Source organism: Tinamus guttatus, unplaced genomic scaffold, assembly GCF_059628265.1.
Source record: "Tinamus guttatus ecotype Peru unplaced genomic scaffold, ASM5962826v1 Tinamus_guttatus_pri_ptg000146l, whole genome shotgun sequence".
NCBI lineage: Eukaryota > Metazoa > Chordata > Aves > Tinamiformes > Tinamidae > Tinamus > Tinamus guttatus.
This window is the reverse complement of record NW_028288680.1, coordinates 580,037-607,845: the sequence shown is the minus strand read 5'-3', so window position 1 is coordinate 607,845 and position 27,809 is coordinate 580,037. Positions and strand designations below refer to the sequence as shown.

General features: G+C 38.4%; 1 protein-coding gene across 1 annotated transcript in view; it reads right to left on the bottom strand.

Moving 5' to 3' along the window:
• Positions 1-2,318: 2,318 nt before the first annotated feature.
• LOC104579189 (guanine nucleotide-binding protein subunit alpha-14) overlaps positions 2,319-27,809 on the bottom strand; it is a 71,300-nt gene continuing 45,809 nt past the window's right edge. The window contains exons 3-7 of the mRNA XM_088522075.1: positions 10,020-10,174; positions 8,285-8,413; positions 6,921-7,050; positions 3,802-3,955; positions 2,319-2,652 (exon numbers count right to left, since the gene is read on the bottom strand). Coding sequence (XP_088378201.1) covers positions 2,462-2,652; positions 3,802-3,955; positions 6,921-7,050; positions 8,285-8,413; positions 10,020-10,174 — 759 coding nt within the window. The 3' untranslated portion in view covers positions 2,319-2,461. The remainder of the gene's footprint in view (positions 2,653-3,801; positions 3,956-6,920; positions 7,051-8,284; positions 8,414-10,019; positions 10,175-27,809) is intronic.

The following is a 27,809-nucleotide window of genomic DNA, read 5'->3' as shown; positions in this document are numbered from 1 at the left end:
CATGTTTGCTTATGTCATTCTTGAATACCATATTTTTTTTCTGTCCAAAACTGAACATAGTAGTCAATAACTGACACCTTTTCCTGTTTAAAACTCTACTACCCACACAGGTTTTGACTATTAATAATTAATTTGGAATTATTTCGTCAGAATAAGCAAGTGTATATATATTACAATTATACTAATTTTTTAGTTTTTGCTGGTTCTTGTCCAATTTTTTAATTTGTGGGTTTTGTTTTCTCATTATATCACGCGAATTGAGAAACACCTTTCCCTAACTATTGGTTTGATGTTCCTAGAGAGGTGTGAAAGAAATTATTCTAGTCATATTGACAAGGATAGTAAAATGGTGGCAATCTTACCTTTTGCAAAGCTAGACTCGAAATTTATGTTAGCAATGTGCTTTTTTAGATGGACAACAAATGTTGATTAGGATGTCAAACAGTTAAGATTTTTAAGATGTTTTCCTCCCAAAGCCCTACAGGGCTCCAAACTGGGCTCGAAGCAGTTCTAGGGTTTTGGCATGTCTGGCATGTTTTCTTCCAGTTTTCTTCCATCAAATGGGCTGTCCCACAGTTTTTTTCCTGTCTTGTTTCTTATGGATTTGGAGGTTCTGAAGTGATTCAAAGACGCTATGGCAACTTTTTTTGGGGGGGGAAATATTGTTTAGTTTGGGTCTGCACAGCTGAACATGGGTTTGATTCAAATGATGGCAATATTTCTGAGGAGTGACTAATGGACATAAAATATACATGCACAGATTTGTTATTTTATTCTGAGCTTCCTCTTATTCCTGTAATAAGGTCTTCTGTAGTTCAGCAAGTGTGACTGTACCCTGTAACTTTTTCCAGGACATACTGCACTACTGCACTGTTGCCTCAGTGTTTATTATTGCCATTTAGTCCTATCAGAAAAAGAAAAGAAAGCCTAGATAAGTGTTACTCTTTGAAAGAAGAGCTTTAAAGGAATTTGTGAACAGTCTTTTAGGGCTTGTTCCAACCCTAAAAAGCTTAACAAGTGAATGGTAAAGTTTTTCTTAAGAACCAGAAAGAGCTGCAGCCATACTGTGCTTTTTCTGTACTGCTGTAGAAAAAGGACCAGGCTGTTTGATTTCTTAATCATTAAACCTGTTTTATGGACAGTGAAAGGTCAAATGTTACTTTTCACAGGACTGAGCTGGCTACGTACATGGACGCATTACTCAGACTGACAATCATTATAACTTGAGGGATTTTTTTTGTGCTGTTCAGAAATTGTTATTTTATGCTGATATTAAAAACCTTTACTATTATAATAATTCTGCTTGGGAAAAAAAGGTATTTTTATATATATATATATATGCAGTAGAAACTTAGCATGTTTGGGGGACTGAATGAATACGGAAAAAAAGACTATTCTACTAAAACAATCTCTGACACTAGTGCTGCTGACTTAGTTGAACAAGTGCTGGTAACTTCTGCTTTTTACATGTAAGAAGTATTTGCAAGTCTGCAGGTCTGAAAATTTTTGATGGTGAGCAACAAGTGACTGAAGTGCTGGCATGTGTAACGGAAGTTAGCGTCTGAGATCTGATAACGTTGGAAATCTTCGAGGTTTTGCCGCTATCTAATTTCTGCCAAACTCCCTGTGAAACTCAGTGACAGGACACTGAAAAGCACAGACGGGGAGTTCATGTACTGACACCAAACAATTCAGAGCCCTGTTTATCATCACCGGCAGCTTTGCGGATGACGTGTTGTTCTGTCGATGGCAGTACACCCAGAAGGTTTAATAAACACCTTGCTGGTAATAGGCAAACTTTTCCCCATAAGAAAAGAGAGAAGTATATAGTTTACTTGCAAAGATCTTAGTATGTCATTCTGTTAACTGGGGAAGATACTTTATTAGTGTTAGGCACTTGAACAAGAAGGCAAAAAATGAAACGGAATCATCAATAACTTTCTGTAATGTTTGCAAAAAAAATGTTTTTGGCATATCAGCTGTATGGAGCTGCTAAAAAGTGTAGCATATTTACTCAAGTGTTTCAGCTACATTGCTCATAATATTTTAAACAAAATGACAAAAACTTGTCATTTTAAAGCATCATTTGCTAAAATTTTGTAAGCTATGATTGTAAATGGTAGGTGAAAAAAAACCCTTAAGCCAGACAGACAGCAATGCAGTTATATACATTCTTTTAAATATACTTAATTCCAAAAGACATCAAAAATAAACAAAAACAAACAAAAAAAAAAAACGCGCACAACCAAAATTAGTATGGGAATATTAAATGAGTGGGAATATGAATAGAAAATATGAAGATAGCTTAAAGCAAAGTAAACTCTGAAACTCATTACTTCTTCAGTAAATATATCCCCCACTTACATTTCTGTAAATAGTATTTTAAAAGACATTTCTTTGTATCAATGCAGGCTATACTATGAGTAAATCCCATTCTGTGGATGCAAACAATGTCTTCCTTTTAAACCAGGTTGAACTCCCTCAGGTTTATTTGCAGGATCGTGTCCTTGACAGCAGCAAAGACGAAGCGAATATTCTCTGTGTCTGTGGCACAAGTGAAGTGGGAGTAGATTACTTTCTCCTTGTCTGGATTCTGATCCTGATACAACTTCAAAATGAAGTCTCTGGCAGCTTTGACATCTTGTTTAGGTCCTAGTCAAAAAGCACAATTAGTATTTTTGAATATTCAAAACCCGCTTGGACGCAGTCCTGTGCCACGTGCTCTAGGTGACCCTGCATGTGCAGGGGGTTGGACTAGATGATCTCTAGAGGTCCCTTCCAACCTTAAGCATTCTATGATTCTATGTGCATCAGCACAGAACCCCATGGCAGTATGTGAATAGGCTAATTTCCTATAGAATTAGCCTATAGAATTCCTGTAGAATTAGAATTTATTATTATAAAGCCACACTCCCTGTTGGCATTTTCTCACTAATGTATTAGTGGGGTACAACTTCTGCTTTGTAATATCTAAGGAATCTGCTTGTTCAAAGTAATTTATTATAACAACCTACATATCTCAAAGTATACAGCATATCTTTATAATTTGTCGTAATACATAAAAAGTGAAACCAAATTGTTCCTTGAATCCTTTGCATTATACGTATTTTCTTTGGCTAAAACATGTATCTCTTTTCCCTGTAGCTGTTAAGGATGAAAAGAGTTATTATGATTTAACTGTGGGATTCAGTATGATACATGTTTTGTAGTACAAAACACTGTTTAAGTAATTGGTGATTATTTGTCTCATTCTTTTGACACTGCAGTATCAGGGACATTTGCTCAGGAAAGTCATTCAGGCTGCTTTTTAATGTTGTTAAACAGACCCACAATGTATAACTATAGTATGGATTTTTACCATAAGAAGAATTGGATTTATAAACATGTCACCCAGGTCTCCCCTGTGTCTTGTGTCTTGAGATTAAAGTTGATTAGGTGGAAAAGATGCTGCCCATCCCTTAGTGATATTTGAAATATAGCGTGCTCACTCATTCAGAAAAGGAAAGAATGTATGTACATTGGATATGAGGTCAGACTAAATGAAAACGCCTTTGCCATTCTAATGCTAACAGAATGGCTGCAAGAACTGTGTTAAGACCCTGTGTAAATATATATATATATATATATATATATATGCTAATTAGAACCCATCAACTTAAGCTTTCATCTGAAAGGATTGCGAAGGACAGATATGAAGTAGTTGGGATAATTCCATTTTCCTTGCCCAGTCTAATGAGGAAAAACTGATTGATTTCAATATGACATCATATGTGTGAACATAGTTCTGAGATAAATGCTTACCTGTGTATTCTGGAAAGTAACTAATTAGATGTGAATACATGATTTTTTCTTCTAGAAGATCTTTTTTGTTCAAAAACAAAATGACTGAAGAATTCAAAAACCAGGGATATGTGATGATAGTTTTAAATAAGGCTTTGCTTTCTTCCATTCGATTCTACAAGCACAAATTTGAGTTCAAAGTTACGCTCTAAAGAGTAGAATCATAGAATCATAGAATCATAGAATGCTTAGGGTTGGAAGGGACCTCTAGAGATCATCTAGTCCAACCCCCCTGCATACGCAGGGACACCTAGAGCACGTGGCACAGGACTGCATCCAAGCGGGTTTTGAAGATCTCCAGAGAAGGAGACTCCACAACCTCTCTGGGCAGCCTGTTCCAGTGCTCTGTCACCCTCACTGTTAAGAAATTTTTCCTTAAGTTCCTATGGAATTTTTGATGTTTCAGTTTCCGGCCATTTCCTCTAGTCCTATCAGTGGCCACCACTGAAAAGAGACCAAGACCGTCCTCTGCACTCCCTCCCTTGAGGTATTTATATACACTGATTAGATCCCCTCTCAGCCTTCTCTTCTCCAGGCTGAACAGGCCCAGCTCCCTCAGCCTCTCCTCATAGGGCAGATGTTCCAGGCCCCTGATCATCCTTGTGGCCCTGCGCTGGACTCTCTCCAGCAGCTCCACATCCCTCTTGTACTGTGGAGCCCAGAACTGGACACAGTACTCCAGATGCGGCCTCACCAGGGCTGAGTAGAGGGGCAGGATCACCTCCCTCGACCTGCTGGAGACGCTCTTCTTAATGCAGCCCAGGATCCCATTGGCCTTTTTGGCCACGAGGGCACACTGCTGCCTCATGGTCAACTTGTCGTCCACCATGACACCCAGGTCTTTCTCCGCAGAGCTGCTCTCCACAAGCTCAGTCCCCAGCCTGTACTGGTGTCTGGGGTTATTCCTCCCCAGGTGCAGGACCTTGCACTTGGCCTTGTTGAACTGCATGAGGTTTTTCACCGCCCAGTTGTCCAGTCTGTCCAGGTCCCTCTGGATGGCAGCACAGCCCTCTGGGGTATCGGCTACTCCTCCCAGTTTGGTATCATCAGCAAACTTGCTGAGGGAGCACTCTGTGCCTTCATCCAGGTCATTGATGAATAAATTGAACAGGACTGGACCAAGGACTGACCCCTGGGGGACCCCACTAGCCACAGGCCTCCAACTAGACTCTGCACCGCTGATCACCACTCTCTGGGCCCTGCCATCCAGCCAGTTCCTAATCCATCTCACTGTCCACTCATCTATCCCACACTTCCGGAGCTTGCCCAGGAGGATGTTGTGAGGGACGGTGTCAAAAGCCTTGGTGAAGTCGAGATAGACGACATCCACCGCTCTCCCCTCGTCTATCCAGCCGGTCATTTCATCATAGAAGGCTATCAGGTTAGTCAGGCAAGATTTTCCCTTGGTGAATCCATGCTGACTACTCTTGAGCACCTTCTTGTCCTCCATGTGCCTGGAGACAACGGCCAGTATGAGCCGTTCCATCACTTTTCCGGGGACGGAGGTGAGGCTGACTGGCCTGTAGTTGCCTGGGTCCTCCTTCTTGCCTTTTTTGAAGACTGGCGTGACAGTCGTGACTGGCGTGTGAGTATATCACATTATCCACAGATCATAAAAGTTTCCTTAGAAGCTTGTTCAGGATTACTTTTATTAAGCACAGTTGCAATACACTGGCTTGCCTGTTGGTTTTTTCTGCCCCGTCACTCACTGAGTTTTGCACCACAACTGAACAGCATGATGATGCTTGAAATTCAAGGTAAGCCTCAGCCATAGGAATTATCTCAATTCCTATATGGATTAGTGAGCAGTCAGGGACTGATTAATGAGAGCCTCTACTGGCTTCACTGTAAGGACACTTCACAGGGTATATTTGGTCCAATATCTGATATTAGCATATTCTAAAATAACTAAAGAACAAGAAAATATCTAGTTATCTATATTAGTAATAAAGTGTGTCCCTTTTGTGAGAGCTACCTAAAGAAAAAAAAATCAGACATTACTGTTAGAAATGTCTGGACAAAAACTTGTGATGACAGTATTTATCTTGGGTGAATACTTCCTAATTTCTAATTTAAAAAATGGCAAGATTTCCAAGACCTGTGGAAGCAAAAACAAAATTACTTATGGTAGCCAAAGTTGTTTTTGCATTACACAGAGAAAGGAAACTTTGAAGATGTTCTGTCATTTAAGCAAGTGAATCAACTTGAAAAACAAGTAGTACCTACAGTATTAGGGTATGTTTTTGGACTAGATGATCTCTAGAGGTCCCTTCCAACCTCAGCCTTTCTGCGTTTCTGTGATTCTGTGATGCTTTTCATGGTTCATACAGAGCTTGGGGCTTGGGCACCTTAGATTTTGAAAGGTTTTAAGAGATGAGGAGGAATGTTTGAACATACTCATACTTCAGGATGTAAAGCTGTCTCTACCAAAAGTAACGTAATTCCATCAACATGTTTTTCTCTGTTTGGCCACTTCTGTTTTCTTGCATCCACTGTTAAAACATCTGCTACTAGTAATGACAGCAGGCCAAAACAGATGGAGAGCACTTCTTATATTTTCAAATCTTGGGAAGGAACTAGAATCTAAGGTACCGTACTTCAGTTCTCTTGAATTGGTGCATATATGTTAATTATGAAACTTTGGGGACTCGCGTGCATTCCAGGAGAAACAAAATCAACCCAAAACTAGATAAGTGGAACAATACACTAAAGGTGCTAAACATTCAATAGAATTTAGAGCTTTTGGGGAATGTATCAGTTAAAACAGCAATGATTCAGTAAGTTTGATACACAAAGAGAAGAAGTCGTTCACTGATAACTGCAGTATTACAAAACTTCAGTTTGTGCACAGCATGTATCAAGGTGATAAAAATAATCTAACATAGCAGTGTGGTATACTGGTTTTATATCTGGTGTTTCCTGGAAATTGATTTAAAAAGAAAGAAAAAAAAAAAGAGTTGCTTAATGTAGTTCTAGTGGTTTTTTTCTAAGTGAATTTGTAAAATACCTGTGACTGCTGTCATTCTTACAAAAGCATGCATCTTTTTGCTGTACCAAATTTAGATACACCAGCTCCTTACCTCATTTTCACATTCTGCCAAGACTTGATCATATTCACTTAATGCAACCAAGAAAATGATAGAAGTAACACTTTCAAAACAATGAATCCACTTTCTCCTTTCAGATCTTTGGCCGCCTACATCCACCATCCTGTTAAAAGGGAAATACAGTTCACATTTTAATTGTTTTCATCAGATGGTCTAAATATAGCAAAACATCCAACATCTTACCTACTTGAGATATTTGAATCATGAAGATTATATCTTTACTTTATATGTTATGTTCAATACTCAAACTTGATTCACGTGCCACAATTTCCACTGTAGTTTAGTGTACATACATGACACGTATGCCATCTTGAGACACAATAATGCTGGTTCTTTAAGTGTTGCTATGAGTTTTACAAAGGCAGAATTAAATATGTTCAGTTTGGTACCCCATATACTTCAAAATTAAAAATATGCACAAAGATCACCTGTGCTGTCATTTACATAAATCACATAACATCACTACTAAAAGCATTCAAAATGCTCACAATTACAGTAATTGCATATTAAGCTCCTATAATTTTGCAGACAGTTTCCTCACATTTTCCACATTTTATCCAAGGTAAAATGTCTAGAAAAAAAAATGACAGTTTTGCTGCTTTGATAATGTGTTTTCACAGTAGATTCTGTGTTTAACTGCAGATAATTTCATTACAAAAATGGGTAGTTTTGTGGAAGAACATGTATTCTTCAAAGGCATACAAAAAATCTGCCTTGCCTTATAAAAAGTAAGAAGGCCAACTATTATAGTAGTTTACCAGTACCAGATAAGGTACTTTTAAGCAGTTTTATATGACTTCCTGCTTTTTTTTCCTGCTTTAGGAGCACTTTGTGTTCCTCTCAATTCCACTAAATATCAGGTCTTTATGCATTATATGCTTTTTGTTGTCTCACTCTCCTCCTTCCCTTCTTCTTTCTGTCTCCCTCTCTTTCTTTGACTAACTGTAAGTTGTCAGTTTAAGGGAGGGACTTATCAGATCTGTAAGGTCTCTCTTCCAAAAGAGGTACAGCAGAAACTGTTGGCTCAAAACTAAATTAAATTATTTTCTTGTACTGGAACTCATGCATTTCAAATACCTGCCCTCTAAACGCCCATAACTGCCTTTTTAGTTAAACTAACAGCTCAGAGTATGTAGTGCTTGAAATACTTGGAAAGGTTTCTGTTATACAATTTCAGTAAATCTTAGAAGGAAACTTTTGAAACATCTGAAAATTGCTGAATTAAATTTGCAGGCTGACAACACATACAAAAAAGTTTTAAAAATCTTACAACTGAGGTTCCAACAACTGCTTTTGTAATATAGCTGTGTTTGAAGTCATTTAATGCTCAGTCTTACCTAAATATAATATTTTCTAAATCAAAAGGATACTCAATAATTCCTGTAGTTGGCACTCTGACTCTAAGGACATCTTGCTGAGTTGGCACAAATGAGGGCATAGCAATACGATCAATGTCGCTAAGATAACTGAAAAGTTAAAATATAATAGAAACAAAATCAATGTCATAAATCAGCCATACCACTTTAAACACAAAGAACCACCTATCAGCAGTCACTCTAGTGCTCTCATAGAAGTAGCTGGATGGGAATCCACTTGTGCATGGCCTAGAGTAATTGCTGCTGGCATAAAACAGTGCAGACCCCTTACTGAAACCGCTGTGTTTGTTCCAGCCTGGCTAAAACCTGTCAGAAGAGGCACTGCTCAAATATGCTGTAGATGAATTGGGCCCTACCTAAAATGATGAAATTTACTTTTGTATCAGCCTTGCTCTATTACCCCAAAATGAGCAGTGGAGTTGAGAACAACAACAACAAAAAAATCTTAATCCTTCCCATAGTATTTACCTGGAGAACTATCCTCTATAATTTCACTTGTGATACTAATAGCACACAAAAATGTGAAAGGCGAAAAAATGTGAAAGGACAGAATTCAGAAAAAGTAATTAATAGAAAGCACTGCAAATGTGGATGCTTCAACTTTAAGGATTGTTATATAAAATGCAATGTATTTAGCTTTTCCTCTAGTCACACAGTCATTCCTAATTTTAGCCTCATCAGTTTTGCTTGTGCGTTTCAGAGCTGGAATTAAGATCTAGGATAACAAAATTTTGCCTAAACAGAAGAGCAGTGTATGCTGCAAGTCGGACAGGCAACGGATGCCTGGCATTGCTGTCTGCAATCTCCCTTCTCGCCACTAGAAGGCAACAGTGGGTCAATCCAAAGAGTAAAAATGCTCCAAATCCTAACTGGATTGGTAGCAGAAACTTTGCTTTATTTAAGCAAAACGAGAGCATCAATGTATTCTGCTCTTTCTGCCCAATCATCGCTCAGACTTGGGAGTAAAAACCAAAAATAGAGAAATAAATGTACCGCTTATCCATTCGGACAAGATTTCTCTTACAAGTAAGACAATTTCTTCTCTCTGGCGATGTAGTGAATTGTTATTTAAACCTCAATTGTAACTAATAGTAAAAGGAAGATCCATGCAAAATTTAAAACAAAGATAAATTCCAATTGTGGCTGATTTATTGGAAAGTGGGGCTAGAATAGATCCGTCTTTTCCAAGACAAGATTAGTTAGAAACAGAACAGACAAATATTTGCCAAGAATGATTAACCATAACTGACTAATCTAAATCTTCTTGGCTGAAATTTAAACCTGTTACTTGTAACTTGTCTTTTGCAGACATAGGAGAGTTCTGTTCTCTCAAGTATTTTTTCACAGTTGAAATTCAGGGAAAGTTAGGGTAGCAGCATGTCTTCATTTTTATTTATATCCTGAACTTTTCACGTAACTATGAACTGTCTGACCTGTCTACTTGTTGCCAATGTATTTTGTACAGCTGTTCTTCATGATTTTCCCCACGGGAGAATTAGTTATGTACCAGCTGTGTTGACTTCAGAACTGGGAATGATAATAGTTTCAGTATGTCCAGAAAGCCAAACATTAATTTATTATTAAAAGTATTTTGTTTATCTGAGGCCAACACAGGTATTGATAATAAAATCTGAGCAAACCTATCTCATCATTAACTTCTGTAAAGTCTGAATTAACCTTTCAATTATGCACTTACTACTTTGCAGAGTCTGAGAGCTGGTATTCCCTCCGTCTGTCATAGCACTCCTGAATTCCTGGGTCTTCCCAGAGCTTCTTGATTGTTTCAACTTGTTTTCTTTCCAGCACTGTCACTTTATCCACTTCTACTTCTCTGATTATCTGAGCATTATCCTAATCAAATAAATGATTACAATACTGAGAAAAAGATTTGCTAACATACAAAACATACTCTCTTTATTATAATAACTTCCACATATATGATTAAGCATCAAAAAAAGAAACCTAGGAAAAGAGGGAACACAAATGATTGTAATCTTTGAATGTAACTGATTTTTAAGTCAAATGATACTGAGTACTTCAGTCTTACTTACTGATACCTGATGTATTTTTTTTCTGGAAGTGGAGCTCCATGCCTTAAAGGATGACCATTTTAAAAATTTGCTCTATTTTAATCCCAATTCATAACAGTAGTAATTTTTCTAAATGTGTTATGCCTCCTTTACCTTCTGTCTGGTTCTGAAACAAAGTTTGTGCACAAAAGCACCATGAGGAAATCAATTTTATACAAGGTATCTTCTGCTTATCCCTTGTCTCATTGAGATACAGTCACGGGGCTCTCTGGAAATAAATTATTTTCTTTGCTGGGTATATACTGACATTTAAGAATACCTTTTGAATTCTGGAAAGTTATTGCTACAAAATGCATTTAATTTTGAAATAAACTATCTTATTCAGTGTTCGGAATATAACAGATTGGTTACTATGAACTTAGTTTGCTTATCCTAATCATTTTTATTTATTTGCTGATGTTGCATTACCAGATACCATCCTGTTTTGAACTTAGATCTTCTTTAAAAGCAAAGTAAGATTTATTCACTCCCTTGATTTTTAGCTTGAGAAGCAACAAACAGTAAGGCTGAATATAGGCCTGTTTTGGATCTGGGCTCCTAATCAGAAAAATCTGCATACTGGTAGATCTGTTTATCTACTAGCTCAAAATGAGATGGACATTATATATAAAGCAAGACTCTTAATGACTCTTTATGTTCACTTACCGTGCGGAACCATAAAACTACGCAACACAGAGCCAAATATCTCAGAAACAACTTCTCCATAATCAATTCAAATTTATTTTAAATATTGTAGATCTATTAAATGTTCTCAAAATCCTTTTCTCTTGGGTTTTCACATTAAGATTTACAATACTGTTGTAATGTCTAGCGTATTTTTCCTTGATTAGAATTATCACTGATTTTAGATCTATTACACAAAAATTAGAAGATCTATGCATGTAATAAAAAACCTAAAAATTTTTAACATAACCATTACAATTGCATTCCTACAGTGTGAATAGTTAATCAACTTGAAGTAGTTTAAAACACAATATACTAAAAATACTTGTTAGGATTTCTTTCTGCTCCTTTGCAGACATTTGGTAATCTCGACCTGTGACTGGCATCTGACTGAGGTGCTCTGTGTAAGCCAAGTTGTTACAGACACGGCCTCCTCGCACGTGGGCTAGTGCCCACGTTTCCAGACGAATCTGATGAAGAGCAGATAACAGTGCTCTTCACAGTGCTCTTTCTTCAGTGGTGCAGGATAACAGTGACTGTACACAGTATAAGCAACTCTTCCTTTAGTTTGCTCAAGCCACAGAACAGATACTCTTCTCTAGAGCTTTATGGAAAAGTTTCACTTGGTGTTATTTTCAATAGCCAGTATTGGGAGAAAACTGCAGAAAACATTATTTTAAATTATGATATCTTTAGGAGAAATAAAAGACTAACTTTGTGTATTGCTGTGTTAGCATACAGCAGAGAAATGCCCAACTAGTCATCTAAGAGATGTTTGCAGCTTTTTTTTTTTTAAGCCTAAACTATGTTATTATTGTTTACATAACTACATTGGAATTATTCAATATGTTAAAGATTTTAATAAAGACTGCTCAATTTACAGTTTTTTTTAATAATGGAATTTTTTTTTTGCACATATAAATGAACACCTGATAAAATACTGTCATACTGTTTTTTTTTCATATATTCTTCATCCTCAGTAAACACATCCATTAGTATTAAAAAATTACTCTGGTAGGGACTGTAAGCAGACAACATGACACAAAAGTTAGTTAGCTATATAAAACTAGAGTTTCCTTTAAAAACAGTCCTGAAGGTAAAGGAGTAATCTTAGGAGACAATGTCTTATAATCCAGACAGGAGCTGAGAGTAAAGGGAGTTAGACCTGAAATACACTCTAAGCACCTTGGGGAAGCAGAAAGTCCCTCAAACTCAGCAGACAGAGAGTCCCGCAGCTTCTACACCTGGTCAGGTCAGGAGGAGAGGAAGGGAGGACAGCAAATATTCCTCACAAGTAACACTCACAGTCATACATGTTACTTCATGCCTACTAGCCTCTGACTAGTATAATGCTTGAAACAAATGATTTTTCTAAACAATTGTGCTAAAGGGAACTGTGTAGTTGGTTGTACATCTAGTTTTAAGTAGCTTTGGCTGTCAAACATCTACATTACTGTACTTTATTTTCAGATGTTACTGAAGTTAAAGTCAAAATGTTTGTTGCAACTGAAAATTTGCAAGCCCTAGCAAAAATAAGTAAACCCCAAAAATCCTTTAAATGCATCTCTTTCAGTGAAAAATAAGAAACAGTTATGACAATTAGGATTTTTTTTTTACTCTTGCAACTACTGGACTGAAGGATTTTTGATTATTTTTGTTGTCACTGGTTATAGCACTTCAAAGTCTGATAAAATACATCACTGTTTTTCCTCTGATTAAGCTTGTAAAAGGTAATGGAATCAAGCTACGTTACACAAGGCTTGCACGGTTTGTATTACTCTTCTACAAAATCCATGACAAGGAGTTCTAGAAAAGAGTTATTAAATCTCTTCAACACTTACTTAATAATAATCTAGGTTTACATTTCAACAAGTATATTTTAATATTGCCAGCAACATACCATGAAAGTAGTTTAAATGTCATGAAACTTCATAATAGGATTTTGGCAGGAAGAAATCCTGAGTGTTTCAATTGGACAGAGTCATACTTTAAAACTTTCCACTGCAACTTTAAGTGCACTAGAAATTTATTTTTTATTTCTCTCAAAGCAGGAATGGAAGATGATTGTATTCTCACCTATCACGAAGAAGCTGATGAAGAACCGTGGTGAAAAGACATATATTGTAAAACAAAATCAGCGAGTGCTTTAGGGAGAGAACAAAACAAAAAATATCTACACTCATTACAGATCAAACCAAGGAACAAGAAGGGGGAAATGCAAACCAGTACAAACACATGTTAACAATGATGTCAGTTACTGGCAGATTTTTAAAAATGGAATACAAGCAACAAATCAATTGCAGAATTCACTCAATTAAACTATGAATAGCATGTTATGCTCTTAAACATGGTAAGAACATTAAGAACATGGTAAGAACATTAAAGCTGCTAAAGATTTTCCATTAAAAAGCCCTACTGTGAAGCTATCTTATTTCAGGGTGATTTTTCTTTTAAGCAGACTTCTGCTTTTAGATAGTATGGTTCAGCTAGAGAAAAAGAATACAGGTAATAAAACAAAGAAGATGATAGATAACGTATTTTGAATAGAACAGAGTATAAGACTAGATTAATAAGAATATAATAATATCTTAATAAGAATATTACTATAATATATTAATAGGAATATTCTTTGTGGAGAATGATGGGAACCACCTCAGCAAGAGGGGCACACGTCTCTTTCTTTGCCAAAAGGCTGGCCAACCTGGTTAGGAGGGCTTTAAACTAAGCAAGAAGGTTCCAGGGAGTGTCACACAGACAGAGCAATCAGTACCACACAGCCTAGGTCAGATGGCGTCCAGCGGGAGTATGGTAGTGGGGAAGTGAGGATAGGATATGATCACAGAGGGTCCTCTTTCACCCCTCCTGGGAAACCTGCAGGCTTGATTACTTCCCTGAAATGCCTGTACACCAATGCAAGAAGCATGGAGAATAAGCAGACCGAACTGGAGATCTGTGTGCGCGTCCCCAGTGTCATGATCTTATTGCAATTACAGAGACATGGTGGGACAGCTCACACGACTGGAGCGCTGTCATGGAAGGCTATGTGCTCTTTAGGAAGGCAAGGTGGTGGAGTTGCTTTTTATGTGAGAGAGCAACTGGAATGCATGGAGCTCAACCTGGAAGCGGGCGATGAGTGAGTTGAGAGCTTGTGGGTAAGGATTAGAGGGCAGGCTAATGTGGGAGACACTGTGGTGGGTGTCTGCTACAGGCCACCTGACCAGGATGAGGACGTTGATGAGGCCTTCTATAGGCAGCTGGATGTTGCCTCACGGTCACAGGCCCTGGTTCTCATGGGGGACTTCAGCTCTCCCAACATCAACTGGGAGGACAACACAGCCAGGCATAAGCAGTCCTGGAGGTTCCTGCAGAGCGTCGACGATAACTTTTTGACACAGATTGTGGAGGAGCCGACGAGGAGAGGTGGGCTACTGGACCTAATGCTAATAAACAGAGAGGGACTTGTAGGAGATGTGAAGGTGGCGGGGAGCCTCGGCTGCAGTGACCATGAGTTGGTGGAGTTCAGGATTCAACGAGGAGGAGGCAGGGCTATAAGTAGCCTTGCAACAACAGACTTCAGGAGGGCCAACTTTAGCCTCTTCAGAGACCTCCTCGGAAGAATCCCATGGGCTAGAGCTCTAGAAGGCAGGGGGGGCCCAAGAGAGCTGGTTAGTTTTCAGCAGCACTTGCTCCACGCTCAGCAATAGTGCATCCCTGTGTGTAAGAAGTCAGGCAGAGGGGGCAGGAGACCTGTGTGGATGAGCAGGGAGCTTGTGGCAATGCTCAAGCAGAAGAAGGCAGTATACAGAATGTGGAAAAAAGGACAGGTCCCCTGGGAGAAATACAGGAACATAGTCAGGGAATGCAGAGATGCAACAAGGAAAGCTAAGGCACATTTGGAATGCAATCATCTGACAAGGGATATTAAAAATAACAAGAAAAACTTCTTCAAATATTTTAGCAGCAAAAGGAAGATCAGGGAAAACGTGGGTCTGCTGGTGAACGGGATGGGCACCCTGGTTACAAATAACACAGAAAAAGCAGAGTTGCTCAATGCCTTCTTTGCTTCAGTGTTTACCAAGGGCAGCCCTTTAGAGCCCCAGGCCCTAGGGACAAGAGAAGAAGCCTGGAGAGAGGAAGACTTGCCCTGGGTAGAGGAAGATCGGGTCAGAGAGCACCTAAGGAAACTCGATACCCACAAATCCATGGGCCCTGATGGGATGCACCCCAGAGTGCTGCGTGAGCTGGCGGAGCTCATAGCTAAGTCGCTCCCCATCATCTTTGAAAGATCCTGGAGAACGGGGGAGGTGCCAGAGGACTGGAAGAAGGCCAATGCCACACCAGTCTTAAAAAAAGGCAAAAAGGAGGATCCAGGCAAATACAGGCCAGTCAGCCTCACCTCCGTTCCCGGAAAAGTAATGGAACAGCTCATACAGGCTGTTATCTCCAGGCACATGGAGGAAAAGAACGTGCTCAAGAGTAGTCAGCATGGATTCACCAAGGGGAAATCCTGCTTCACTAATCTGATAGCCTTCTACGATGGAATGACCAGGTGCATAGAAGAGTGGAGAGCAGTGGATGTCATCTATCTTGACTTCACCAAGGCTTTTGACACCGTCCGTCACAACATCCTCCTGGGCAAGCTCCAGAAGTGTGGGATAGATGAGTACACAGTGAGGTGGATTAGGAACTGGCTGGACGGCAGAGCTCAGAGGGTGGTGATCAGCGGTGCAGAGTCTAGTTGGAGGCCTGTGGCTAGTGGTGTCCCCCAGGGGGGGTCTGTCCTCGGTCCAGTCCTGTTCAATTTATTCATCAATGACCCTGATGATACCAAACTGGGAGGAGTATTCAATAGCCCGTAGGGCTGCGCTGCCATGCACACGGTCCTGGACAGACTGGATAACTGGGCAGTGAGAAATCTTAAGAAATTCAACAAAGACAGACACGTGCAAGGTCCTGCACCTGGGGAGGAATAACCCCAGATACCAGTACAGGCTGGGGACTGACCTTCTGGAGAGCAGCTCTGCAGAGAGGGACCTGGGCGTCATGGTGGACGACAAGTTGACCATGAGGCAGCAGTGTGCCCTCGTGGCCAATGGGATCCTGGGGTGCATTAAGAAGAGCGTCTCCAGCAGGTCAAGGGAGGTGATCCTGCCCCTCTACTCAGCCCTGGTGAGGCCACATCTGGAGAAATGTGTCCAGTTCTGGGCTCCACAGTACAAGAGGGATGTGGAGCTGCTGGAGAGAGTCCAGCGCAGGGCCATGAGGACGATCAGGTGCCTGGAACATCTGCCCTATGAGGAGAGGCTGAGGGAGCTGGGCCTGTTCAGCCTGGAGAAGAGAAGGCTGAGAGGGGATCTAATCAGTGTATATAAGTACCCCAAGGGAGGCAGTGAGGACGATGGCACTGGTCTCTTTTCAGTGGTGGCCTCTGATAGAACTAGAGGAAATGGCCGGAAACTGAAGCACCAAAACTTCCACAGGAACATAAGGAAAAATTTCTTAACAGTGGGGGCACTGGAACAGGCTGCCCAGAGAGGTTGTGGAGTCTCCTGCTCTGGAGATCTTCCAAACCTGCTTGGCCTGGGTGCCACCCTGTGCCACGGGCTCTAGGTGACCCTGCGTGTTCAGGGGAGTTGGACTAGATGATCTCTAGAGGTCCCTTCCAACCTTAAGAATTCTGTGATTCTATGATTAGCTCTATTAAAAAAAAAAAAAACCCTCTGTGATCCGAAAGAAAATGGCTCATGTATGACAAAAGCATGGAAAAAGTACTTGCCAAATATATTCAAAATATGTATCTAAGCTACTTATAATATTAAAAATCTATTAGCCTTTTCAAAATGTATTATACTGGCCTACCGTGGATATCAAATTTAATTCTGCAGTTATAGACTGAAAATATACTATAAGGGATACTTGAGCACTCCACCATCAATTTATTTAATCATCCAAGCCTGCTATCTTTCTATCTCAACTTCTATTTTTCTAGCAATTGCTTGGATGAACACATTGAAAAACTTGCAAGAAGATTGTCTACACAATCACCTATAACTGCTTTATCTAATTGAGTGCAAGAGGAACTAAGCACAAAAAAAATAGCTTAAAACTCAGGAAGATGAAGCTAAAAGAAATGGCTGTGTTGTACATAAAATGGATGACCATCAGAGGGAAAAGATAAAAGGTAAATACTCTCAGATAAGCCTACATTAATGTTTCAGTTTTCAAATGAAAGAACACTCTGAAAGGGGAAAATTAAGAGAGATTAAAAATCAGGGGACTTTAAGACTCAAACATTTAGAGCTAGGACTTTATGTTCTTAATTAAGTTTTGCTTATTTTGCAGTTTCTCATTTTTCAGCTTTAACAGTGCATTGCTTTATGCATATGAAAAAGCACCTTGCCTTAGCAGGCATAACTGAATAAGATCTGTAAACAACTGAGGCCTACATTTTTGCATATTAACTGGTGTCATCTCAGTCCTGTACCAACCAAGAACTGTTTACCATTAAGCCTTGCTTACATCTTCCCTCCTGAGCCTGGTCTGCACTTAGGGCTGCAGTGACCAGCCCATCTCCCAGCTGTGCTAGCAGTGGCAATGGTAGAAGACTGCATTAGCTAGCATTGAGCACAGCCAACACAAAACAACACAGTAGTAAAAGTACCAGCACAAACCACTGCCTAAAGCACAGTTAACAGTGGGCAATTTTTTGGCAAAGAGACATTTGGAAGCAAGTTAGATTTTAAAAAACATAATGGATGGTCAAATGGATGATCTTTGAAACAGTAAGAGAAACAAATGTTTTTACTTTTGCAAAATCAAACTATTTACAGTTCACCATTAAGTATATTTGCCGTTTGTTGTGTTTAAGTACACATACATATATATGTAAATGCTACAGTTTATGTCTGCAAACACAAAACAGTTGTTTCTATATTAATACATACATGAGGAGTAAAATATAAATGTATCTCTCATTTCTGACTTCCAAGCCTCAAATTTCTAACACTCCTAAGTAAAGTTTCTAGAGAGAAGGGAGAGTGGAAAAAAGAATCAGTTTAATATCTGCAGATGAAATCACATGGCGCTTTATATTCTTTCTTAGCTGGCTCAGTTTTCTACTCTTTAGTAACATAGGCCATTGTTTGGCACCCTGCAAAAACATCTGGGTCACAGCTTGATTTAATGATCTCCATTAGAAACGCTGTGGAATTTTTCATTTTTGCTTTCCTAAGTACCCACTGTCACCACAGAGGGATAGTTCGAGAGTGAGACGTATACTCTTTCCCTTATTTACTTATCACAGTGTATTTAAAAAGAAGGGAGATTGTCCCCTCATTATGCCATTATGGCAATCAGTAAAAGGCATATAATATGTAAGAAGAGAAGCATTGCATTTTTTAACTTTCCTTTAAAAGGCAGATGAGGAGGACAGAGTGCTCCTCTCCTGAAGAATTAAAATGTCTCCCACAAACCAAAATTTTCTGATGCTCTCTTAATCCAAGCAGACTTCTTCATACACATTATAATGTATATATACTCTGGTAACTTTTCATCTTTGCAGAAAATGTATGAAGTGCTAAAGTCTTCGGTGCTGCTAAAGCCAGAGTACAACTTGCAAATGGAACACTATTAATGTAAATGATCACCTGAAATCTTATTTGTAAGATTAAGCACACAGTTCACTTTCAATCTGCAAGAAATGCTAGCAAAATCAATATGTTAAGCACATATGTAACTTTCTACTTGAACTGACACACAGTTCAGCATGCCAAGTTTCTTTTTCACAGAATCCCAGAATGGTTGAGGTTGGAAGGGACCTCTACAGATCATCTAGTCCAACCCCCCTGCTCCAGCAGGGACACCCAGAGCACGTGACACAGGGTGGCGTCCAGGTGGGTTTGGAAGATCTCCAGAGAAGGAGACTCCACAGCCTCTCTGGGCAGCCTGTTCCAGGGCTCTGTCACCCTCATAGGAAAGAAGTTCTTCCTCATATGGAGGTGGAACTTCCTGTGTTTCAACTTACACCCATTACCCCTTGTCCTGTTGCCAGCCACCACAGAGAAAGCCTGGCCCCATCCTCCCTATAACCACCCTTCAGGTACTTGAACATGTTCATCAAATCTCCCCTCAGCCTTCTCTTCTTCAGACTAAGCAGGCCCAGCTCGCTTGGCCTCTCCTCATATGACAAATGCTCCAGCCCCTTCATCATCTTCGTGGCCCTACGCTGGACCCTCTCTAGAAGCTCCACGTTCCTCTTCTACTGGGGAGCCCAGAACTGCACCAGTGCGGCCTCACCAGGGCTGAGTAGAGGGGCAGGATCCCCTCCCTCAACCTGCTGGCAACGCTCCTCCTCATGCAGGCCAAGATCCCATTGGCTTTCTTGGCCACGAGGGCACAGTGCTAACTCATGGTTAACTTGTCAGCCAGGACTCCCAGATTCCTCTCCACGGAGCTGCTTTCCAGCTGGTCAACCCCTAATCTGTCCTGGTGTCTGGGGTTATTCCTCCACAGGTGCAGAACCCTGCACTTGTCTTTGTTGAATCTCATGAGGTTCTTCTCTGCCCAATTTTTTCTTAATAAAAACAAAAATGGGGGAGGAGGGGAAGTGTTGCGAGGTTAATTTCCGAAGTTCTCTTTCCCATTCCTTTACATTCCGAAGTTCTCTTTTCCATTCCTTATTTGTCTCATAAATAGAAGTAGGCTCTTAAAGATAAATAAGACAGATCCAACAGATTAATTGCCCATGCCATTTCTCTGTGTGGACACTAGAAGTAAGTTTCCTGGTAATTTCTTTTGAACACAAATATGGCAAGAGGAAATTCTACAAACAGTGATCTGGGACTTAAAGTGAATCACAAGCTGAACGTGAATTAGAAATGCTATTTTGTAAGAAAAGAAAAACATAGAGTTCAGACATGTGAGCAGGCAAGAGCACACATCACGGCATGCTTGGCACAACAAAGCCACATGTGGCAAACTCCTGCTGGTTCTCAGTTCACACTTCAAGAAGGACGGGGACTACTGGGGTGTCCAAAGGGCGAGATTACAGTAGCAGTTAATAGAAACACAGGAAACATGCCCTATCAGATAAAACTGAGAGGTGGGTTACTTACTTAAACCAAACGTGTGAAGAGTCAATAATCATTAAAAAAGAAATGCTGCTACTGTAAGAGAAAGGGAAAAATAGGACAAAATGGTAAGGCCTAGAACAGACTCTGCAAATGCAAAGACATTATGTTAAACAATCTACATTACAGAAGATCTTCAAAAACAGACTCTGTCAAGAGTTGTATCAAAATGGCTGATGCTGGTATGGATTAGTGGGGAGGAAGATCAAAGAGACTCTCTCTAGGAAAAACTACCTGCTTCTTTCTGGACAAATACGATATATAATATAGCACATTATATATTATATATGCAACAATAATATATAATTATATCTAATGATATTAGTATTGTATTATATACTTAACAGAATATCAGCTTTTAATAACGTTTCCTAGACCATTCGTAGTGTTAAGGTCTGTCATTTTAAGATCCAACTAGGCTACATATTACAGTATTCCACTATTTCTTTAACCTGTGATAACTGGAATTGCAGATTTCAATAACTTGTCTTTTTTGTGTCATGTATTTGGACTGCAACACCAATATTCCTGGAAGCAAGCTTAAGTTACACAAGGAAAAGTAAATGTTTTATAGAGGCAAGGCTATTAAAGCTACAAGTACATATAAACATATATACTTAAAGCAACACTCAAACTAGTTTGGCTGTGCTCTTTTCATTTACAAGCACTAGAGAAAACCAGGAAAAAAAATCACACTGTATCACACTACAATTCACATCCTGGTCATATGGGTATGTTTCCCTGCGATTATCCCCCTTTCTAGGGACAGATAATATCATCAGTTGTCTGGTCTCTTTGCGCATGATTTTTTTTCTATGGTGGCTACTATGAAACTCCTATCTCTATACTGACAGTTTCTGGGAACCTTAGGGGTCATGGAAACAGAACTTTCCATTTGCCATGCTAAGAACAAGAAAATTATTCACTATTCTTTCACATTGCTCAATGTATGTATTTAACATAAGCATTGGCTATACATTAGCAACAGCAACCTTTGTACGAAAACAGACCGAGTTCGAAAAGGAGCCTAGACCAACTAAACTACCTTCTAACTGGCAGCAATATTCTCAGAGCAAGCGAGGAGCAGTTCTCGGGAAAAGTGAAAAAATACAAAGTAATTCTGAAAGATTTTACCATATAATGTTGAAGCACATGTTTGGATGTCTGTTCCTGGGCATTCAGAGGCACCTGTACAACACTGGATATGCTGAAATGTGTTTCAGAAACTCCATCCCTGCTTTCTGAGGGGAGGACAGTGTTAATAATTTCTCAGTAACATTATAAAAGGGCTTTGGAGCCTACGTCTATGCTCTTAATAAAGTGATAAGCATATTTTTGCTAATCCAAAGCAACCTGCACTCACACCTGAGAATTTAAAATATATTATGGAAAGGTTTTTTGTTTTTTATTTTGAACACTATGCTCAGATCTCTTTTTTTCCCTCTAATATAGGAAAGAATGTTGTTTTTCATGGTCAGTTAAACCTGACTTCCTATCACACATAACAACAGTAATCATTTTATTGTTCACACTCATAAGTTCAGCTTGAGATATCAGATCTTTAGTGTCTTTTTGTAAATACTTAAAAGTGACAGAAATGCCACTATAAGGACAAAGCTGTTCAATTTGCTCTTACCTTCTAGTACAGATTTTGCTAGCTGCTCCTTCAGGTACTTCAAGAACATGAGCTGGTTGCTTCTAAGCTTCTCCACAGTGAGCCAAAATGCAGTGGCATTTCCTCAGTCAGCATAGGTGCAATATGTTTTATATCCTCAGATCAAACTTTTTTGAACTTAAGGGTTAACACCAAACTGAAAGCAAGGTTTCTGTAGCACTAGCACCATGACTAGCAAGACAGTATCTTCTCTCTGCTCCTCTCTTCCTCTGATTACACAACCAATTGTGAGAATCTTTTTCTCTATTACAATATACAATAAAATAAAATAAAATAAAATAAAATATTTGATTATTTTAATCTAACTCCTTTTTTGAAATACAATCAGATCAACATTCTTTATTTGTAAAAGAATAGGAACTATATCTGCCTATCATATCTATTAAGTTAAACAAAACTGAGTAAGCCCATTTTATAAAATATTTCATGTCATTTAATGCAACTTCATTATTGTAACCCCAGAAATCTGGGCAACTGCGAGAAAAGAAATCAAACAGGTTTTTACCATCATTTAGCCCTTGGATATGCCCATGATCTAATCCATTAAGACAATTTAAAGGATTGTGTCATGCTTTTTCATAGGGAACTGTTTGTTTATCTTCAGCAGGGCTTCTGAAATATGGCTGACTCAATGCAATTCCCCAGCCCACCTTAAGGAATCTAATTTCAGTTTATTTTTCCTCATTTTCTGATCTATTTAGCCCTACAAACAATAATACTAAAATATCATTAAAAACATATTTCCTCTCCTCCACAAATGGCAAACACTAGCAATCTCACATGACAGATTCTCCTTGAGATTTCAAGCGGAAATCTGACTAAACATCAGTTAATTATATTTGAATGTAACTGAATTGCTAGCCATTTCAGAAACTGATCTGTCAATGATATGGATGTGCACCTATTGGACAGAAATGATCAGGAAGTAAAGTAGTTATTGGATTATCAGAAAGATAAATAGGCAAAGATTATTTATCTAATTATATTGTTTTTTCAAAGGCTAGTAGCTTTTACAAGGAAAAATAAAGACAGAATAAGTGTAAATTATATTTAAATGTCAAAACATACCATCTAATACTGTAATACTTCTGTAAGCAAAACTGACGGATGACCTATTAGTATTATCTATTAAAATTGCATATTAAGGTTTGAAATGTTTACTCCGCCCTCTTTACCTCTCACAAATGCTTCTGATATCCCAGATAGTCTCTTTACCAATTAGTGCCTTTTTTCTAGATCTTGAGTATATTATCAGAAATAACATAAAGAAGTTATCATTTATTTGAGGTTTGGTTGAGGAAAGTTTTATCAACTTATTGCCCATAGCGTGGCAAAATTCACAGTTTACTTAAATCACATAAAGAAGATACAGATCAGAAATCCGTTTCTAAAATAATTTTAATCTTGTTTTTTTTCAGGATTCTTTGGTAGAAGTATGGCTTCTAGAATTTAGAAAAAAAAAGAAAGATGAACAAGCTCTGCTGTTCCTACACTTTTCTACTTCTACTTGTTCCACTAAGTTTCAGTAGTTACACATATTTAAACTAGTGGAGTGCAGTGGAGTAGAAGAATCACAGTAAATAATGCACTAATACACCACTGCTAAAGCAACTGCTTTATGTGACTGAATTTTTCTCTGCATTTCCCAGGATCTCCAAAGAAAATAAATTAACAGAATTTTGACCTCCTTAACAGAAGTACAGAAATATCTTTCCATAACAAATACTGTTTCCTTAACTGAAGTTGTTATTCTGATTATCTAACTCTGGAACTTTGGATACAGAATTCAGTTCAACAAATCCAATACATACTTTCTGCTTTATTTATATTGTGGGGAAAAAAAGTCAATTAATTTCAATGTGAAAGACTTCAAGAAATTTCCCTCTGTAATAAATAGCTCTGGGAAGACTTGTGCTAATTAAGCCTGCACCCCTGGACTCTCCAGAGGCTCAGCTTGAGGTTCTTCCTGTGGTTGGGCACAAGTTCTCATTTGTACATCCCTTTGCGCATGTACATCTTTGTACATTCTTGCATTCTCTTACTGTTGGCTTTCCTTCAACAAGATGTTTGTAACAACTCTCTCTTATCCAAAACATGTCAGAATCTGATTTCCTTTGCACTCTCTAGCCTCTATACATAAGGTTGATGAATGTGAATGGCCTTAAAATTTAACAGGGGAAGAAGACATGCAGTGAGACATGCTTGGGAAACCAGACCTAATACTTATACAAATTACTCCTGCCTCACAAAACAATATGGAAACAATATGGAAGTCTTGTGAATCAGTCACCATTCATTAAAAAGATTGCTACAAGGAGAAAAAGCATTCTTCTAAAAAATCTGATTCAATTTTGCCTGTGCCCAAATCAGGAAGAACATTTCTGTGGGTGATTTTTAAGTTGCTGGTTTGCACACTTATTCCACCTCTGTCTGCAATGCAGTCTTTCTAATGTGTAGTGGCTACTTGGTTTTCAAGTGGAAAAGCAAGAAGCAAGTTCTTCAGAGGTAAAACATGTTGATTCCTGAAAGGAAGGAAGCAACTTCATTGCAAAAGGTTATGATTAGATAGTGTTCATCTCAAATCAAAACAAAACAAAAGCCTTAGCAGCTGACTGAGAGTAGGAAATTTGTCTATGTCTTGGTTTCCTTCCTTGGAAGTCATGAGATTAACAATCCAAAAGCCTGCAGTTCTGTGCAGCTCTAGATGCAAAGCAAACTTTTGGATCAGCAGGAGAAATGGGAGTCCTTTAGAGTACTTAGAGCCTTCCTAGGCTGGAGAAGAGTTTCAAAAGTGAATTTGCGATCCAGAAGCAAAATAAATCAAGTATAAAGTCAAGTATAAAATATTTCATCTCAAGTATAAAGATGAAATAAAAGGATTTTCTGGCAAAGCAACAAATACAACTACTAGTTCAAGAAAACAACTTGGACTGGTGTACCTTGGATACATTTTCTTATTTCTAAGATGTAGAGATTGAAAACCCTGGAATTTTCATAGTGACATCTGACTAGTAGAGGAGGAAAATGAAATATTTGTTTACAGATGTCATTAATATGTTACCTGGGTCAGAAAGAAATTCTCTCATCAAATGAAGATGAAAGAGACAGTGAGGTGGATGTCTAACCCCTACAGTTTGCTGTGAGTTTACTAGTTTATTTTTCCTAAGTAAAATATAAACGTTTCCCTGGCAGCAGGAGACTAGATTTAGACAATTTAGTCACTAATCTGGAACATCCCAAAAGAAAAATATCTATCTTTCACACAGCTTCCTGACATACACAAACAAGAAAACAACATCTACTACGTAACCCTTCTAGACAAAGTTTGATCTATAAGCATGTGAACTATCATGACCGCTTCTTGGGGAAAAAAAAAAAAAAAAAAAAAAAAAAGGAGTGCTTTCTTGAAATTACAGTCACTTGGTCCCTTTACACAGTTTCCAGTCCCTCTTTAACACTCCATTATTTCAGACACAACAAAAGCTGACCTGAATAGCACCTTGAATCAAATCACATGTTATCTCATTCCTAAGATGTGTGTGCATATACATCTTAAAAATAATAATAAATGATAGGTCATTGATAGGCTTTGGATATATCATGTTAAGAGAATCTGAACAAAACAGGACTTCTGGTCATCCTCAGTTTCTGCACCATGCGACAGCAACAGAAAAAGCAAATGCTACACAGTTTCACCGATATTTGCCAGGGCACAGTGATGCCTCTCCATAGTTGTTCATACAACATACAATATTCAATCAGCACTCTATGGAAATGTCTTTTAAACCAGCTGGACATTTTCAAAGTATCTGGCAATGAACACCACATCTCAGTACTTCATATTCATTAGTAGATGGCCCTACAAATGTATGCACACAAAATGAACTATTTGCAGAAATGTTTTTGAAATACACTTGTTTTAAGAGTGTTTCACAAACTTCTTAACAGCTCCATCAGAGTTGAGTGTGATTATTTTCAATGCAGCAATAAAACTACTGAGAAAAATACTGATAAAACCATTTTTGTAACATAAAAGATTACTCTAGATTTCCAATTTCCATGTCTCAGAGCCTAACTTTCAATATATCCAAAGACGAACTGAATGCAGGTCTTGTGGGATTTGAGTTCTGTCTGCATTTTTTAACTGTCTGTTCTGACTGTGGACATAACATGAAATGCATTAAAGTGAAAATATCATTTCTCAATGAAAACACTACACATTACTTTCATTCACTCAGTATACAAGGAAATGTGAAAGAAGCATTTAAGGGAGTTATTAGGAAAAATCTATCTTGAAGAACACTTAAGTCTCAGAAGGTAATATTTTGAATCTGCTGGATGATTCCCCCTAAAACCTATTTTAATTTATAAGTTATCTTTAACATTGCAGTCTTTAATATTAACTTTTTAACTGTATCACAGTACCACTAGGGCCACTCTTCTAAAATCCTCACATGTTCTTTCTTGAAACACTGAATTGACCATCAACATGCAGTAATGCAAAACTATAATCCTGGTACTTCCTGTGTTTAAAATTCTTTAGATCTCTAACAATATCTCACAATCTGCTTTACCAGATTTCCAGTCCATATTTGTAGGCGTAATTAATTTGGATGCTGTTGCTATCTGAACTAAAATGAACTCCAAGTCTTTTGATGTTCACCAATTACTAATGCCTGTTTTTAAGGCCAATGTCCTTGGAAGTACATGTTTTCCTACTGAGCCAAGCTGCTTAGCGTCTAATTTCCTTGTTAAGTGAATTCCTTGGATATTATCTTATGCAGCATTGTATGGGTACACCATGTTGTACAACAGATGAACGCTGCCAAACATAATACATCCCTGCCCAAAGAGATTATAGATGAAAGACAGTTCAGACACCTCACAGACCACATGAATGTGGTATGCCTATTACCATGCTGCAAGGCTTCCTCCTTTTAACCCCTTCATCTGATGTAGGAGGTTAGAGCACTGTTGATTTCAGCACCCAGAACCTAACCAAGAAAAGACATGCAAATATTACTGCTTTTTTTTCTGTTTGAGACATCCTTTATTAGATTGCTTTTAATACAGTTATCCACTAGCGCTTCTCTCCTCCAGCTGTGAAGATTTTGCATTTCTCATTATTTCCATTTATTTATCAGATATCTCATTTAAAAATGAATAAACTCTATAGGCTTTATTTAAGAAACTCCTTCTATATTTTCATGAAAGACATTCTCTTGAATATGCTTCACAGAAGATTTTAAAAAACATAGCTGCCAATGCTTTTTCTTCAGTCTCTTCCTTTATCCTTCCAACTATCTCCTCAAGTAGGGGGAAAGATAAAACTCCACGTTTGGGTTGTCTTTTGAGAAACAAAGGGAAAGAACCATATGCATTTTAATTTCCTTGTTAAGTAATGATACCCCTGAACAGCGGAGACTTTGCTGTAACACAACTCATAGTTGCACAACTATCAAGTTGTGCATAGTTGCACAACTATCCAGCACAAGTGCTGGATAATGAAGTCCTGCTCCTATATTTCAATTCGTACCCTAATCCAAGTTCTATGAAAAATAATCTAGATGATATATTCTAGTAAATAGAAACCTGCAAGATTCCCACTAACACCTCATATCATCTGAGGAAAATACTAGATTGAGCATCAGAGCTGATGTATTACTTGAAAAAAAATGGTTTTTAAAACAGTATAACAGTCCAGAAGATGCATCTTAAATGCCTGCCCAGTTTGTTCATGATTTGCTCCAACAAAATATGTAGGAAAATCTACTTTCTCTATCCTGAGGATTATTATTATTTTGAAGAGATACTAAATGAACGCAGCCACCAACATTTTAGATTATATGATTTTTTTAAATTGGTCTTTTGCTCTAAATGTACTATAAAAATTGTGAAAGAAGTGGGAAGGAGTCAGCGGACGTGATCCT